Consider the following 14700-nt stretch of genomic DNA (forward strand, 5'->3'; position numbering starts at 1 on the left):
GGGCACTCCAGCGTCGCCTGTCCTGGGTGGAATCTCTCATGGTATTCCGCAAAGTCGCCGTGTTGTGATCGTGTTGTCAGAAGATAGCCGAGCAAGCGGCGGGGGAGACTGAGTTCCGGGAGCTTCTTAAGCTCGGCACTGAGTCCAAGCTTGAGGTACTCCGTTCTCTCAACCGATGCCCACCAGGCTCGGTGGTCTACTGCTACCTGCTTCTTCATCTGTCTTTTTCTATACGAGACAGATGGCAGATGCTCGTCGACGGAAAGTGTGGCTCCATGCTTCGCGAGTTGGTCGGCCAGTTCATTGCAGTTGTTTCTGAACGGCAGGTGACGTCAAGCAGCTCTGATACAGAGGCTGAAGCTACCAAAAGCAAATATCAAGGGATCAAACATCACAATGTATCAGTAGTGTTGCAACGCAACAAAAGCAAGCTGCAGGCAGCTTGCTTGTACCTATAAAGACGTCTATCTGATCTCTCTAGACAGAGAAGAAGTACACTTGAAGAATCACATTTACAACTATTGCCAAAGATGCCGTTGTGGCCAGGGGACCATTTGACTGAGATTAGATACGGGTGCTTGTCCCCAATCTTTTGGAATTCTCGGAAACAGTCCTGCGAAGAGTCTGCCGCTGTTGTTCCAATGCAGTCGATCACGGACGTGTTGTCCATACAGACTGTGATCGGCTCACAGAGGCTGTTCCGCTGCATAGCCGCTTTGAGTCCTGCGAGTGCGCCGTGTATCTCGGCGTCGAATACTTCTCGTCGTCCTAGCTGTCCGGAACACCAGTCCAGAAGTTGTCCAACATGGAAAACGGCGAAGCCGTATCCTGCCGTATCAGCATTCGTTTTGGAGCCGTCGCTGAAGACTACGTAGCCTGCGGGTCGGCTGGCAAGCCAATGTTCGAACTCTGCTACAGCGTTCTCTTTGGTCTGCCTCTCTGTGGCCCCTTCTACTTGTACATTGCCGGAAAACCTCTGCAGGATGAGTCTCGGTCTTTCGATTTTGGCGGTGCGATATGCAGTCCGAAGGAGCCTCGAGTGCCGGAGGGCCATTCGTTCCGCGATGAGTGGTTTCTCATTGAGTTCGATTTCTCTTTGTGATTGTCGCAACCTTTTGCTGATCGGATGTGCTTTATCTAGTGTCGCGTATCGGACCGCCACCCGTTCTTGGATGTGTCGAAGTAGGACGCTCGCTGGCGGGATGCCCGCTTCCTTCCAAAGAAACTCTAATGGTGTTGTCTTCCACATGGGTAGAACCATTCTACACGCGAGATTAAGCACGCGTTGAATCTTGGCCAGGTTCGTCTTTGAGATGTGGTTTCTTTTTAGGCGTGAGTTGCCTGTGTCCAAGCCAGGTAGCCAGGCATCTAGTCCATGGAATAGGATTGGCATAGCCACAGCCCACACTGCTCGACGGGCCGCTGTTGCTGCCATGCCTCGCACGGTATTATTCATGACCCGGAGGTGATTGATTACCTTACGGGCCTTTTGTGTCCACTCATTGATATGGTGGTTAAAGGTGAGTTTCTTGTCGAGCCAGATGCCGAGCCACCGCATGGATGTCGATGCCCGTATCTCCTTGTCGCCGTGGTAAATGACGGGAGATTGGCTGTGGTCTGCCGTGCGTCTGGAGAAGTGCATGATTTCTGTCTTGTTCGGGTCAAAGTGGATTGCCTCGCCTCTTCCCCACGACTCCATGGCCGCGATTGCTTCGTTTGCTTGCCTTGCTGTGTCCTCCAGCGAGTCTCCTATAAAGAGCATCGCCGTGTCGTCAGCGTATCCGTATCTCTGGGCCGCGCCGGAGAGGAAATAGATTGCCGCTGTGATCAAGATATAAAGTATTGGCGAGATGGGCGAGCCTTGTGGGAGGCCACATCGCAGTCTCGCGCTCGGTGTGGTTGTGTCTTGGAAGCGCACACTGGCTAGTCTGTCTAGCAAGAAGCTGGCTATCCATCGGACCAAGAAACCCGGCCACCCCTGCTGCCGTAGGCGAAGGATCATGCGGTTGCGGAGGATTGCGTCGAAAGCTCCCATGACATCTTCTGTGACGAGAGTTGCCACCTTGCCAGCTGCAAGTGCTTTCTCTATGTCGTAGATGAGGGACACCACAATGTCTACGGCAGACCGCTTCGGCAGCGCTCCAGCCTGGTTGGGATGGAGGATACCGTATTTGATAGCAGCGTAAGCCATTCTTCTTGCGATGACCCGCTCTAATCCTTTACTGAGGCAGGACAGGAGTGATATGGGACGCCATGTGGACACATGCTGAGGTTTCGCTAGTTCGGCTTCGGGATCATGACGACTTCGGCAGTCTTGAAGACGCTGGGGTGATGACCGAGTTGTAGGCAGGCATTGTACAGTGTCGTGAGTGGTCGGGCAATGTGCGGCCAGGCTGCTCGCAGCATCTTGGTCGTGATACCGTCTGAACCGGGGGTTGTGTTTCCGGTGTGTAGGACAGCTTTCTCGATCTCCTTGGTCGAGATTGTTTTTGCGAAGGGGATCTCCTTGGCAGGGCTGACAGTTGGCTCCCATGCGTCGGGGATGTCATCTGCTGCGTCGCGACGTTCCAGCTTCTCCTTGCGTAGCGCCATGGCTTTCTCCATATCGGTAGAGTAGGTCGTGTCGCCCACCTGGATCGGCGGGGGCTGGAGTTGTTGTCTCGGCTTCATCCACCTGGTGAGTTTATATACGCCTTCCGCTGTGGTGACTTCGTTTATAGTGTTGCGCCAGAAGTTTTGCCGTGCACGTCGGAGGACGCGGTAGAACCTTACTCTGGCCCGTTGCACTTCCTCTCCTCTTTGGTTCTCGTAGATGCGTCGTGTGACCCGCAGGTCGTCGTATGCGTCTTTGCACTCCTGATTCCACCATGGGCAGCTTCGGGCGCGGCGACCGCGGCTTACCCTACCACATGCCATGGCAGAGCTCTGGAGGATCTCTTGGAGCTGCCTGGCCATATCCTCGATCTGGGCGTGCGAGTCTATGTCGGTAGGCAGTGACTTCACTGCTTTACCTACATGATCTCCAAAGGCTTTGATCTCGTCTGGCATGGCCACTCTGACTTTTCCTGGCGTGACCTGGGCCTGTTCTCGGTTTGGAATCTCGATTCCGATGGTGTAGTGGAGGGATCCTGTCGTGAGGTGCACTTCCACCGTGGCAGACGCTTCGGGTATGTTCGAGAAGGCCAAGTCGATCGTGCTGCTCCTTGAATTGCGTTTGGCCATAGTTGTTGCCTCATCTGGCTCATTAAGTAGGTGTAGGTCGTGCCTTTCCGTCCATTCATGAATGCGATGCCCACCTTGCGAGGCTGGGCGGTCAGGTACAGGTGGTGGAGACTCATGCGAAGAAGCTTGCGGAAGACCATCCCTCCACGCTGACTAGCATGGCCCATTTGGCATTGGCATATTGGAACCAAGGCCGGTGGGAGGAGGCGGAGAAGCTTGAGCTGCCGGTGCTAGAAATAAGGAAAAAAAATCTTGGGCCAGATCACCGCAGTTCATTTCTTTCAACAAGATTAGACTATGGTAAAATATAACTCCGTACATAGTCCGCTTAGGCCCAAAAGACATCGGCAGAAAAGAAATGAATATGGCCAACAAAAATATTGTAATTTAACTTCTCTTTCAATTTATTCAATTGTCTAGAGGAGACACTGCAGCCCTCGCCACGGAAATGGTGCTACTCACAGCGGCAACCTCAGTCGATATGTTGACCTTCCGCAAAAAGTAGTTTGTGGCGATCAATCAACAGGAAAGACTTCCGTTCTGCAAGCCATCTGGGGCTTAAAATTCCTTACAAAATATTATCTCTGCACACGATTCAGTAACCCGGCATCGCATCGAAACAATCAAGTTCAACAGGCAGGCCAATGTCTATGTCATGTGCCGAGTTGACAGTGAACCGACATGTTTCTTCGCTCCACTCGAGCCAGTTTCCTAATTCGCAGATTCGACGCCCAAGCCAGAGCACACGTTGCCGTCTCTCATCTCCAAGCGACGGCGGCTCAAACATCTTCTCCTCATCTTCGATTTGCTCGCTCGAGAACCATTCCTTAGGGAAGTAGTCCTTTGACAGTGCAAACCCTCGCATGCCGTAGTCTTCTGGTAGTGGGCGTAACGGCTCGTTGGCTGGTGGTCGCGGGAAGTTTTTGTCTGCCAATCTCGGCGCCGACATCAGTGCAGGATAGGCTTCGTTGAGCAGATCAGCCACTCGGGTCCATGGGAACTCGTCCTCAGTAAGCGACATGGCTTTCGGGTGTTGAGCCACGTAATACAAAAAGACCAATACCGTGTGAGAGAATGGGAGACAGTTAGGGTCCGATTTGCGTCGCAACACAATATTGCAAGTCTGCGTGACGAATTTTCGTGTCGTTTCAAATTTGTCACTGGCCGTATCCCCGTCAATGTCCTTTTTGTTACCTAGCTTTGCATCACCTGCGACAGGTCGAGGTAGTAATTGCTGAAGGGGATTGGAAGGCGCGCCGTAGCCGACAAGAGAACAGATAAGAGAAATGGCAATGCAGTGTCTGTTGAGCATCGAAATTAGTCAAAATCAGTAACAAGGGCAAATTGCCACTCACCCTGATTGGAGCCAGCCCTTGCTCCGCAGAGCGATGCTCCTGTCCAAGGTACCAAGAAACCTTGCTACTGTCTCCTCGAGTTGGTCGCGCTGGAGTCCAGAAAGGAGAATAGCATTGACTCTCACAAACAGCTCATCGCATAGGTCAGACGGGCTATCTGAGGGATCTGGATGAATAGGGTTTCTCAGGATTGGGATGAAAATCGACATGATGCTCTCCCAAGCGCCTGGAAAAGGCACCGGAACGCATAATGACTTGCTGTAGTAGTACAGTTCCCTCAGAGGATCTGGCTTCGCAAGTAAACCTAGGTGGTGATACATCCGGCCAACCTCTGGCAACAGCTCCGAGCCCTTTGAGTACCAGGACCGAGATGCCGACGTCCAAATTTCGCGTTCGAAAGCGTCATCTTCAATAGCCATGCGGTATCTGGCCAGATCCCCAAGACATTCGAGCCAGGAATCAGCAAATTCAGGGATAGTTTCGTGTTGCAGAGTCATGATTCCGTATGCAACGGCGAGGAACGTGAGCATATGTTCGCGAGAGCCGGGTAATCTCTTGCGGAGGAGCTCGAGAAATGATTGAATGCCGTAGCGCCACATGCGTCCAGGCATATTGTACTTCTTAGGAAGGTGGCACACGGAAGGAGACGCAGACGGAGATGAGCTGGCGAGAAAGAAATCGTGATGCTCATTTAGCAGCGTGCGATGTAGCCCAATCAAATTTTGGAGCTGCTTCGAATCGAGCTCTTGATCATCTGGGATTCGGGTTTTCGGATCAACGGTAAGTTGAATGCATTTGAATTCAATCATTATCAGGCCTTCATAGATGCTTGTGACCTCACTGACAAGCTTCTCATACGAGATGGGCTTGGTGTGAGGCTCGCGATCAAGCTTCCAACCAGGGATTGTGGTCATGTCGGGAGGGTGTACTACGGGGACAGGGAAGAGCCCCACTGATGCACTATTGCGGTTGCCAATCTTGGATCGCCTTGATGTTGAATGCTTAGGGCGGGCACTGTGGCTCTTTGACTCGGTGCGGGCCTTGGACTCGGTGCGGGCCTTGGACTCGGTGCGGCTCTTTGAATCGTCGGGGGGGTTCCAAAGCTGTCGACCGGCCGGGTTCTTGGGTTCACCATGATTGCGTTCACTGGCTACTCTGCTGCGGCGATGAGAATGGCCAGGCGTGGCGGTGGAGGTAGAGGCCGTTGCCATGGATGAGGGTGGCGAGCGTGTCTTCTTGGATCTAGGAGAAGAGGTGGAAGTGTCAGGCTGTGCAGATGTAACTGGTTGGCTGTTCGACTGGCGGTAACGGCTTGGAGTGATGACAAGCTAACGTGAAATGGGCTGAGACTGACCTGGCAGACATTCTTGGACTTCAGCAATGTTGGATTGAAAGACAGATGCCCCGTTGATTTCTCTTGAAAGTCTTTAGGCGAGCGGTTCTGGTTGATATAGAATGGCCGAGACGTGACGTGACGAAAGGGTCGACTCACCCCGTGTTTGCCTTTGCGAACCACAGCAGGACAGCGGACCAGGGTATAAATCGATGGAAAAGCGCCGTATGGCTGCCTTGCAACAGACTCAAGCATACACCGCAACTGCACGCCTCAATCGTACAAAGAAACACCAGCCACTCAGGCCTTCCCGCCCCTGCAACATGACAGTAGCCCACTAGAACGGCGCAAGGCATGCGAGCTCCATTGTCGGGCAAGAGCGCTATCCTGAGGATGGCGGGCTGTACTGGCGTTCCCGGTCACGCACCGCGGTTTGCCCCCGCTCGTGGAGTGGCAACTCAAACATCTGGCGCAACGGCTGCTTAGGTTGGCGACAGAGTCGAAGACAGGTTCTTTCATTGGTGCCAAAAGGTGAACACGCAATATTTTGGAATGTATAAGATAGCTGAATGTTCAGTCACTCAGGCAAGAACGCGGAGTGCACAGCGAGCATGTTGGGAACGCTTGCCCTTGCATAATGGTGCCCTGTCACCAACCTCAATTTGTACCTTAGATTGGCAAAGTAACAGTAACGCGAAAGAAATATAGAGCAGCACCAAGATAAGGACATGGCGGAACCCGAGCAACGGGAGAACGAGTAGAGGCAGTGCTGAACGTAGGGGGGAAGGGTAAGGGGCGGGCGGCAACCTAGAGGGAGGGGCCCGAAGGATGGTCACAGAGAGAACTGGCGCCTATACACTTGCCAGCACAAGCATCTTTGAAAGAAATGCCTCAAGGTCTTTGCAAGATCTACGAAAATGCGTGGGCCGAGCTTCTGTGTCAGAGGCGAGATGCGGAGAGCAGTGAGTTTGTGTTTTTGGATCATGGGCAAGGTGGCGTTGCAACAGGACAGTACGACGCGTCTGAGTGTTGATGTTAGAAGTCGGCTTCGCCGAACAAGAGAGTTCTTGTACGTGACCAAGGCGAGTGTCTTGACACAACAAAGCCCAGGGAGACGCAAAAACAATCCAAGCAGCGACGATTCCGTGAGGTAGAGCAACGGATTCACGAACTAGAGAAGGGAGAAAAGCCCACAGCAGCAACGAATCCATGAACTAGAGACGGAACAATCCCATAAACTATTCAGTGCTTCCAAGCGACGTGCCAATACTACTGGTTGACTGATACTTTGGAAAGCATGTTAAATCCATCATTTGCTTCGACTCCTTAACAGGACTAAGGCGCGCTGTGCTTGCTTGCCTCAACGCCCACGGTTTCTGTTTCGGCCTAGACTGGCTATACAACTGCGTTTCTCTATATTAAGGGAGCCCAGCCGCCTATAAGTCGCTGTAACATGAGTGGATGTTGTTTGTCTTTGTCCTCTGCTCGTTTGTCAACTTACAATGTCCCAACTTGTCGTGAGGCGCCTGCAGGATCCTGAGTAGCTTGGTGGCTGGAAAACTGTGCCATGGGAGAGGGTAGGGGGGTGGTCGAAGAGACGAGCATCACAAGAAAAAGTATCCGTGAGTGACACACACGCTGTGGAGTGACCAGCGGGTATATGGCCCGACCTGGGCTGGTACAACGGCCGCATCCAGACCACGCCACTCAGTACACAGCGCAAGGAGCAAAACGATCCCGGTGATAGCGGTACTTGGTCGTGCCCAGTTCCCACGGACCAAATGGGGTCTGCCATGGGTGGATATAGGCAGTGACGGACAGGCAATGGTACATGTGCCTGCCATACTCCACCAACGTCTCACTTGTGATGACAGCATGTTGCCGGAAAACATTGCAAGCGAGGGAGAAAAGTGTATGCATGCGTGTCGCACGGAGCCGTCGTTTCCGTCGCCGGTGGAAGCCCTGCAACGGGTGGCTGCAGTTGGCTGGTGCCACTACGACGAGGTTCCTGCCACACTTAGCACCGGAGACGAAGCTTCGAACAGGGTACAAGGTCACGAGCCGCGGTTCATGATCGCGCTTTCCGAGGCAACTGAAAAAGGCCTTTGAGCATAGTTGCCATACGAGAGACATGTTGGATAAGTATCAACAACTGCATGGGAGAGCTAACGGTTGTCAAAATGTAAATAGTGCACGTTGCCTGAAGCGAACTGTGAGGCATCTAACATCATTAGATCTCCGAGAGAACGTTGTCCAATCATACTTCCCGGCTGGAAGAGGAATAGCCCTCCGTGCAGGGTTCCGTCGTCTGGGCCTGTCGGCTCGTAGCGAACCTAGCTCACTCGGCGTCGTCTCTGCCTCTTGCTCCTGCGTATGAAGGCAATAGTGCGCGACGGTGCGCGACGGTGCGCGACGGGGAGCGATGGTGGGCGGCATGTGGGCGACGGCTATGGCGAGGCGTCGACAGGGTCTGTCAGTACCTGTCATGTTCCCCCGGTCATTTTCTATACCTCATCATGCATCTTTCTCTCCCTAAACGAAGAGCCCTTTGACAGATATGCATTTGCTGTTTACTCGATAACAAAGCAAGAAGCCGCTCTAGCCGATTGCAACGTCCAGCTCTTACGAGATGTGATATAGCTTGCACCTCTACAAGCTACACACGGAACTACAATGAGTTTCTTGTTCACGTCAAGCTCACTGACAACTTCACCCCACACCTCCTCTGATCCTTGCGTCAATGGTGTCGCAGCGCATGGCTTCATCACTGCTCGGCCTGAAAAATTGATGTGACCCGTAGTCAGAGACCAAGTATTGGTAACAACGTAAGGTCGTGAAATGAGATGAGACATGCTAGCATAAATGACAGCAACGCCCGGGGGGGGGGGCCTCGGCATGTGTTTGCGTCTACCATTGTTCCCCTTCCTGCACCATCGCCCCCCGTCGCGCACCATCGTCCACTATCCTCCCCTATTCTACGTTATCGTCTTTGGTTCTCGATCAATCGCCATGGGCGGACCAAAAAAATCGAAAAAATCGACAAAGCCGCAAAAGAGATCATCGAGCTTCTCTTGGCTACAGCTAACAATGTGATCGAAAATAATGGCAGATTGAGTGAGCGCAGAATAAGGACAGTGCAAAGAGCGAAATAGACCTCTGCCTCAAGTAAGGGCGCAATATGGAGAGCGAACAAGTACATTAACTTCAAAAGTCGTGTGGAGGAAGAATGCGGTCGCCCCGTCTCGTTCTGGAGATACCACCTTCTGGCACCCTTTCTGGCACCTTTTCTAGCACCTTGTCTCTCCGGCGGAACGGAATTGCTGGAGCTTCTATACAATCACAACACCCCAGTACCAACATCGAGCCGCGTTTTCTGCACTACCAGCATAGCCTTACATTAGCACGGACTTTTGTAATGGTCGAACCACAATGTCAAGGCTGTCGGCCGTCTTCAAACGGTCTTTTAACCATTCATTCGCTCTGACTCTTGTATGAAGCAATGAAGCAACACATTCGGCTTCAAAATGATGCGCAGAAGAAGCTGCTTTTCATTCTTTCTGTGGCTTTGGCCCTTGTTCAGAGCAAAATTGAAGAACGCCGGCCTTCTGCTTGCCGTACGTTGTTGGACGTGCCGGAACTGGGAAAAGCACAGTCTCACGAGCGATACGAAGGGAACCCATCGGCACCGACGTACGTATACAAGAGAACCAGCATGGAAACAGGCTAATGCAGAAAGTATAACCCGACACCTTTTCACGAGACCGAATATACTGCCAATCGAAAGTGCGAGGTTGCCGAGTTTCCTATTGGTGTCTTCCTACCGGGAGAGTTGAGGAACTGCCCCTACCCGACGCTGGAGATCTTCAAGATTACCACATGTAGTCTTTCTATATCGAGCAGATCGTCGGCCATCGAAAATAGATGCGAAATGGATTAAACGCTTCAGGCTCGACGATTCACAGAAGCCTCTCGTTGTTGTTGGCCTGAGGGCTATCCTACTGTCCTTTTAATCGGGAATTCGATTCGTCACCGCTGCTATCGGCTCTAGCAAATTACATGGACGACTACTTCCCCCAAGCAGCAGAGGACATTCGTACTTAAAACTAACTAACAGTCAAACTTTGTCTATCTCAATCTCGTCTGCTGCATGATTATGTGTAGATTTTAGGGCTGCTAGTTGGTAGGGGTTGGATATAGTATCGTCAAGCAATGATAGGTATAGGCATTCAGGATACACACCAGGCGAATTTTCCATTTTCTTTTTGTCTGCGTATGCTCTTTCTCCAGACTGGTCTTCGGGCGTCAACAGCCGGAGCCTACTCAGTCCATACCTTCTTCCAAAATCGAAATTCTTCTTGTTTCAGTGAAGTATGAAACGGCAAGGCAAAGCACGCCTTGCCTCCCCTCTGTACAGGTTGCACCTTTGATCATGAGCCTGAGCAATGATGGCTCCGAGGCTGGGGATTGAAAGTTGCTACCGAAGAGACGAAGAGTCCCTTCACACTTGAGATTCGTCGAACGCTCATATCATGTTAGCTCATGTCGAGATCCTGCTGTGAAAATCACTTACCAGATATCCGACAACCTCTGCCATGAAATCAGTACAAGCGGGATGTTTGCTTTTGTTGAATGCGTGGTCTGCAGAAAGTTTTCTTTCCATAACTTCAGCTCTAGTATCGTCGTGTTTTCTCTTCAATTGCTCCTACTGCTTGCGCCAGACGGCAGTTTGCCAGAACTGTAACGAACACACACTGTATCGGCCTGACGAGGCTGTGCATGTACTGAAGCAGGATTGCTTCGCTGATGCTGGCACCTACAAGCCGCCACATACCGCACACAACCGTTTTGCGACTTCTGCGGCGTGCATGGTACGACCTGGCTGGAGGGCTACCGCTAAGCTGGCCCATTTCGTTGACAACGAGTTGGCACCCTTCCCCTTGTCTCTCCATCGGTACTTCTGCTTAGAAGTTCATCTCCCGCCATGGGTCGCCAATCTCCCCTGCTGCGAGAAACATTCAACGTAGTCAGACTGGGGAGCGAACGGCAGCGCACCAACTCGCGTAGAACAATGCCCTGATGGGAGTAGGTCTTTTGGACTCTGGCTGTCACTTCTTATGTTGTTTGGCTCCTGCAGGATGACTTCAGCCCACAGATGAAGATTGAACTGGAGGAAGAAGCTGGCGTTGAAGCCAACCCAAAAAAGAAAAGAGGAAAAAAAAAGGAAAAATGAAGGAGATAAGAAAAACACTCATTAATAGTAAATTATTTGATCTACGTTATACCCAACTTGGATTTTATTCTTCAAAGCTGACCAGAGCAACCGTGGTAAACCATATGCATATATGCCAGACAACATCGCCAAAGTGTGCCCCAGCCAATGCAGCCAATGCAGGGCATATTTTGTGAAATTTTATGAGCTCGGGGATTTCATAATCATGGGAGTGGGAATCTTCAACGCCTGACAATAAGTTGGGATCGAGAGCGCACAGACGAGTCCCAGAGAAAATCAAGCCATGGCTACCAGATGGTAATGCATTATGCGTTTATTGACTCAAAGCTGGTAAATATTTGCTTATCCCCGCACAAAACTGACTCGCTGATTTTGTGAATGCCCGCCGTTCTTATGTCTCGGGTGGAACAAATGCGCAGGGTCTTTTCGCAAAGTGAATGGATACGAACACAAAAAATGGTCCTAAAAATACATGTTTGCAAGGAGTTCTGGCTGGCCGACGGGCCGTTGCACGCTTTATCATAGATTGTTACACTAAGAAATACCACCTCGATAGAGCTAGTCACGGTTACACGATGCTGCCGCCACAGATTAGTTGTTCTGCATCACAGAGGGTCGTTGGTTGACAGCTGCCTTAAACCTCCACACAAAAGGGCCAGCGCTGGTTGGGTGTAAAGCACCTTAGCCTGATCCAGCGCTCAAGCTCGAGTTCGTGAACTTGTAGGAGAGTTCAAGCATGTGCCTCACGGCGCAGTCGTCGACTCGCAAGTTTCCATCGTCTGCTGCGCACTCGACAGATGTAGCAGTCCCTGGCTCGTTTTGGTCAGGCGAGCTGCTAGGCTGCTCTGAACTGGCCGGATAGCACGTTCCACAAATCGGACAAGTGTTAGAGGGCCGACGACAGTATATATAACACACCCTAGCCATGCTGAGTGCATCCTGGGTTTCTTGCTTGCCGTGATGGGTGCATCGATGGCGTACCAAGTCACGGGCCATCACTTCGATCGACCCAAACTCCACTGGAGATAGACATCTACACTCTGGGCATCTCCATTGTACATTTCTTTGCAAATGGATGGCCCCCAGTCCCATATGGTGCCGCCTCATGTGGGTTTTCCACCGCAAAGGGGTTTCGAATGACGGTGGGTTGCTTCGATCGCAGCGCGCAGCTAAGCAGACGTACGGTTTCGCTATATGCAAGAAATGGCGTCTGTCCAGGCATTGTTAGCGGGGTGATGATTGCGGTAGTAGAGGTCTGTGCTGGAGAACATACTCATCCGGGCCCAGGTTGCCTGAAGACGGGCTGGAACATGTCTCCCCGCAAATGGGACAGTCGGACTGGTCCTCTGGGTTGCAGGCTGCTGGTGCACTGCCCTGCTCGACGAGCAGCCTCATAGACGCAATCTCAGGGTCCTGCGCATCCCTGCGCGCTTGCTCGCCATAGTCTCGCTCGTATAGTGTCTTGTAGTGAGTGAAGAGGATAGCATCTGCTAAAGCTTTGAACAGGCCAGCAGGCTCATCTGACGCCGTTTCCCGACTCTGTACTGCTCCGTGTGGCTCGAACAACTTGAAGCCCGCCTTTTGCCACCAAGAACCGTTTGTATTAGCGAGTCCCGGCTTTAGGTGAGGAAACTCAGCCCGGATCAACTCAACCACCTCACGGTCGAACTCGGGATTCCCTCTTTTTTCTCGGTACGCGGCCACTCGACACCCAAGCCCCTCTGGGGTGTCAAGTAGTAATTGGTAAGTGAGACATTTTAGTTGTGTGAGTGGCGATTCGATGCTGGGAAAACATGGACTGAAATGGCCATCGGGGAGAATGGAAATGTCTTTGGCTGAGTCGAGAGCTGCAATATTGCCATGTTACTCTCCTGGCGTGGAAATCAAAATGCTGGTTACTTACCATACACCAAGGAAGACTGGAGATTGTCCAGATAGCTTTCTATCTGGGAGCGAAGTGGTCTCCTGGATGGATCCAGCAATGAGTCGATTTGACCTCGGTCAGGCCACCACTGCAGGAACCTGAGGTGTGCGTGTTCGAACCGACGTCTGTCCTTGCGCTTGGGATACAGCATCTCAATCGCGCAAAAACTCTGTTCGCAGGAGTTGACCCTCGAAGATATCGGGCATGCGATGCGGTGCGGATTTGGATCTGCCCGGTGGGGAATCTTTTGTGGTCGATAAAACGTGGCGTTATTGTCTTTGCGTGAAGTGGGCGCTGGGTATTTGGCTGCGCCGGACATGATCTGGCCTTGATACCAGCGAGTGTTTGAGTCGCGTCCGTTCGGTCCTGCTGTATTGGCATCGCCATTTTGAGAGTCATATGACCACTGGTGGCCATTCAGAAGCTGGGTGTGCTCATGGTCGAAGCCGTCTTCAAGCTTCTCAGGGCCTTTTGATCGTACTTTACAGATCGAAGCAACGCTAAGAACCCTAATGAGGGCTGTCAGGTGGAGAATACGGACAAAGTAAAGGATCAAGTCGAGTTTGATCCAGCGATCGAAGCAGTCTTTCTCTCCCGTTTGCGATTCAGGGTTGGCAAGGCGGCATGCGGCGGCAGTCTTGAAGGTTGTTGAGAAGAAAATGAGCTCGCCTACTAGGCCTAGGACCCAGATCAAGAGGTGGACGCCGTTGGGACCCTCTTTCCAGTCGAAAAGAGAAAAAAAGATAGAGAGGTAGAAGAAGGTAGAGCCAATAATGTGGACTACAGTCCACTCCCCAGCCCACGAGAGGCCTTCCTTGGACCACTTGTAGGAGTTGTCGTGGTAGAATGCGTGGTCAAACATGCAGACGCCGGAGGCAACATAGGAGAGGAAGATGATTGCAGTCAGATAGCGAAAGACGTTTTTGGCAGCTGGGCCAAAGTGGGGACCAAGCGTTCTCTCGCCATCGTCTTTGGTCTTCTTCTTCGTGACGGGCAAGGGCTTCCCGCCTGGGCCGTTTCCATGCAATTGCAGAATGCTTTCCTGCTTCTTGGCATGGTCCACACTGTACCATGCAACACATGATAAAAAGGCGACGATGAGTATGAAGGAGTAAAGGTATTGCTTCTCGCGAAGGATCAGATCGGAGGCAGGTATAGACGGGCCGGAAAGTCGGTGTTGGGGAAGCGGTACATTGTCAGCAGCCGCCATGGCGAGCTACAAAGATGTTGGCGGTTAGTTTTGAGAGATTGATCAAGACAGTGGTTTGCAAGATGTAAATTGTTAAGCGTGAAATGGCGAGAGGTGCGATGACAAAGAGTTGGTAGCTGCTGGCCGAGGGTCAAGTGAGGACTAACCGAAGCAAACGGCCCCGCAAACAGACGAATCCAAGACGACCGGAACAGGCGGCCAGGAGAGGCAAGTAAAGAAGCCGCGGTGATATTCGGTGTACGTTGAAGCACCAGGTCAAAGGTGCAGCAGGTGGGTCAGTTGGTGCAGTGAGCAGCAGGCGGTACTATTAAGACGTGCACGGACTTAATTGAGAATGCTGTGATATCTCAGGAGTCGTGAACAGCATGCAAATGGTGGGGAAGAAGGTGTGATTGGCGCAGAGAACGCCGATCAGGAAGCTGCGAT

At 52.0% G+C, this 14700-nt stretch overlaps 4 protein-coding genes across 4 annotated transcripts; all 4 read right to left on the reverse strand.

Moving 5' to 3' along the window:
- Window positions 1–768: 768 nt before the first annotated feature.
- ISF_09366 (reverse transcriptase) lies at window positions 769–2191 on the reverse strand (the record flags this gene model as incomplete). The annotated part of the gene is made up of 2 exons (XM_018853662.1): window positions 769–828; window positions 1478–2191. 2 exons carry the CDS (start codon window positions 2189–2191, stop codon window positions 769–771), a joined length of 774 nt encoding a protein of 257 aa, XP_018699834.1.
- Window positions 2192–2277: 86 nt separating this feature from the next.
- On the reverse strand, window positions 2278–3222 carry ISF_09367 (hypothetical protein; the record flags this gene model as incomplete). The annotated part of the gene is made up of 1 exon (XM_018852969.1): window positions 2278–3222. One exon carries the CDS (start codon window positions 3220–3222, stop codon window positions 2278–2280), a length of 945 nt encoding a protein of 314 aa, XP_018699835.1.
- A 595-nt stretch (window positions 3223–3817) lies between these two features.
- ISF_09368 (hypothetical protein) lies at window positions 3818–5788 on the reverse strand (the record flags this gene model as incomplete). Its single annotated transcript, XM_018852970.1, has 2 exons — window positions 3818–4523; window positions 4578–5788. The coding sequence occupies 2 exons, from the start codon at window positions 5786–5788 to the stop codon at window positions 3818–3820; spliced, it is 1917 nt and encodes a 638-aa protein (XP_018699836.1).
- Window positions 5789–11821: 6033 nt separating this feature from the next.
- Window positions 11822–14274, reverse strand: ISF_09369 (heavy metal tolerance protein precursor; the record flags this gene model as incomplete). Its single annotated transcript, XM_018852971.1, has 4 exons — window positions 11822–11990; window positions 12324–12350; window positions 12414–12861; window positions 13044–14274. The coding sequence occupies 4 exons, from the start codon at window positions 14272–14274 to the stop codon at window positions 11822–11824; spliced, it is 1875 nt and encodes a 624-aa protein (XP_018699837.1).
- Between the last annotated feature and the right edge of the window lie 426 nt (window positions 14275–14700).

Source organism: Cordyceps fumosorosea (genome assembly GCF_001636725.1).
Source record: "Cordyceps fumosorosea ARSEF 2679 chromosome Unknown scaffold_47, whole genome shotgun sequence".
NCBI classification, from domain to species: Eukaryota; Fungi; Ascomycota; class Sordariomycetes; order Hypocreales; family Cordycipitaceae; genus Cordyceps; species Cordyceps fumosorosea.